Source organism: Mesitornis unicolor, unplaced genomic scaffold (assembly GCF_000695765.1).
Source record: "Mesitornis unicolor isolate BGI_N332 unplaced genomic scaffold, ASM69576v1 scaffold20071, whole genome shotgun sequence".
NCBI lineage: Eukaryota > Metazoa > Chordata > Aves > Mesitornithiformes > Mesitornithidae > Mesitornis > Mesitornis unicolor.
The window spans coordinates 7,035-9,704 of record NW_010164683.1 but is presented as its reverse complement, the minus strand read 5'-3'; the positions used below and the strand labels follow the sequence as shown (position 1 = coordinate 9,704).

Genomic DNA, 2,670 nt, shown 5'->3' with positions numbered 1-2,670 from the left:
CATGTGCTGCTGAAGCATCCTTGCAGCAGGAGGTGGTGGTTCTCCTCCACTTGTCCAGCAGTTCTGACATCCCTTGCACTGTGTCACTGAAGCTGTTGCTCTGCCAGCAGGGCCCCAATGTGCAGTTTCCTCTGGGAGTCAGTGCTTTCTCTAGGGGCAGGGTGAGAGCTGAGAAAGAGACAGCCTTCAGGAGAGCCTGGCAGTCTTATGTGCCCTTGTTAATGTGTGGGAGTAGGTCCACAGCCTGATTAACCCCTGGCCTCGACCTCCACTTCCGTTACTTCATGTGGCATGACAGGGCAATGGACACTTCATTTCAGGGGAAGGAGCAGAGCTTGTCTCTGTTGTCACTGCCCTTTGACCAGATCCAAATGTAGCTCACATGTGAATCTGCCCCATGGAGAGCTGCTCCTTTGATATAGACTGGGTTCCAGGTCGGTTGCTGGTTTGAGAGTGGGTTTAGCTCTCTTGTCAATTCAGGACTGGTGTTTGGTTCAGGACCATGGTCTAACTCCAGCTCATTTGTTGGTTCAGAACTGCTGCTTGTTCTGGCTCACTTTGTGGTTCTAGGTCACTTTGTGGTTCTAGAGCAGGTTCTAGATCACATTCTAGGTAGCTTGATAGTTCTATATCAGGTTCTAGATCACCTGGAGGTTCTAGGTCTGCCCTTGAGTTCTCAGGCAGGGAGGGCCCAGAATCCAGCCTATGGATGCTCTTGTTTTTCCATCTCCTGAGGACTTGTGGTACTTGATGACGATGATAACCATCCTGATGAGTGCTTTTTCTGTTATTTTCTTTCCTTTTTTGCATGCTTGCTTTATTCTTTGTGGCTCCATTTCACGTCAGAACTCGAGCAATCAGGACTAGAGCATCCCTTTGCTGAATCTGCTTTCTTGGGGATTTGGGTGCCTGGGGCTGGGGTGAGAACCCACCTGCTCTGATCACCAAGAACTGCAGTATTTCATGACTTGACTTGCACTGAAACCATACCCCAGCTTCCAGGCTGGGAGCATTGCTGAAAAAAAAAGCCAAAACAGGAAGGCAAAACATAGAGCTCTACCCAGTTGCAAGTCAGGACAATTGAAACCCTACCCCTCCCCACCATTTCTTGTACAAACTGCCTACAAAACTAGTACACACTGTCTTATCAGCAGAGGCTCTCACGGTAGATGGTCTTTTGAAGCAGAGGGAAAGAAAATGCCCTTTTCTTGGGAAAGTGGCAGGGAACAGAGAACATAACTTAAAAAATATTTATTTGTGGTTTAAAATTAAGTTAGTTACATTTCAAGACATATATGTCCATCTATTTAAAAAAAACAACCAAAGAAACACAAAAAACCCGCAAACCAACAGCAAACAAACAAAACCCTCCACAATTACTTTTTGGCCAACCCAATATTTGCTTCAAATCCAGGCTTTTGTTCCCCTCACAGGAGCTGTACTCGGTGGTCACTGGAGGAGTCCCTGAGACGACAGAGCTGCTGACCCAGCGATTCGATCACATCCTCTACACCGGCAACACCGCGGTCGGCAAAATCGTGATGGCAGCAGCTGCCAAGCACCTGACGCCCGTCACCCTGGAGCTGGGCGGGAAGAGCCCCTGCTACATCGACACCGACTGTGACCTGGCCGTCGCCTGCAGGTCAGGCTGTTGAAACCCTCGGTGGGCCATTGTCCCCAGCCCACGGGTGTCGCTCAGGCATGGTTGGCCGGGCTGTGGGGGCTGGACAGGACCGACTGTGGAGAAACCACCTCCCTTTCTCCCATAGGCGGATAACGTGGGGGAAGTACATGAACTGTGGGCAAACCTGCATCGCCCCAGACTACATCCTCTGTGACCCGTCCATCCAGAGCAAGGTGGTGGAGAACATCAAGGCGACTCTGCAGGTGAGTATGGATTTCCCCCCGCTACAGCCCAGGTCTGAGGTAGAAGGTGCAGGTAGCTGCAGTGCCGACGCTGTGGAGGTAATGCTGAGTGCTTTGGTTCTGCTGTGCCCTTTGGCAGGAGTTTTACGGGAAAGATGTGAAGTCGTCCCCAGATTATGAAAGGATCATCAACAAGCGCCACTTCAAGAGGGTCCTGGGCCTGCTGGAAGGGCAGAAGATCGCTCACGGGGGAGAGACTGATGAGGCCTCCTGCTTCATAGGTGCTTGTAGCAGCTGCTGGGGAAGTGGAGGGTGGGACCTTCTGCTGGTTGTGGGTGTCTTTTGGGGGCTGTGCATGTCTGTGGTTTGTTTGGTGTGTGTTGAATGTAGGCGGTGCCCAGGACGAGGTCCTGCGATGGGCCTTGTCTTCTGTAGTGCTCATGCTGTCTTCTGCCCTCCTCTTTGCCTCAGCACCCACCATCCTCACCGATGTTTCTCCGGAGTCAAAGGTGATGGAGGAGGAAATCTTTGGACCGGTCCTTCCCATCCTGACCGTGAAGAACGTGGATGAAGCCATTGAGTTCATCAACCGTCGGGAGAAGCCCCTCGCCCTGTATGTCTTCTCCAACAACAAGAAGGTGGGTGTGGGCTGTGCTCCCCCCCAGAGGTGTCTGCACAGTTCGATCCTCAACAAGGCCGGTCCCAGGCTCTCCACAGGGTCCGTGTTGGCTCCTCTTTGCACATGAATTGCAGTGTTTGGCTCATGGGGTCCACGAGCATCCCCAGAGCTGCTGGAGGCTCCAA

General features: G+C 52.1%; 1 protein-coding gene across 1 annotated transcript in view; it reads left to right on the top strand.

Annotated features, from left to right (window-relative positions):
- Nucleotides 1-2,670, top strand: part of ALDH3A2 (aldehyde dehydrogenase 3 family, member A2) — a 7,343-nt gene that overhangs the window by 1,392 nt on the left and 3,281 nt on the right. Inside the window, exons 4-7 of the mRNA XM_010194398.1 lie at nt 1,434-1,642; nt 1,770-1,887; nt 2,006-2,147; nt 2,338-2,504. Coding sequence (XP_010192700.1) covers nt 1,434-1,642; nt 1,770-1,887; nt 2,006-2,147; nt 2,338-2,504 — 636 coding nt within the window. The remainder of the gene's footprint in view (nt 1-1,433; nt 1,643-1,769; nt 1,888-2,005; nt 2,148-2,337; nt 2,505-2,670) is intronic.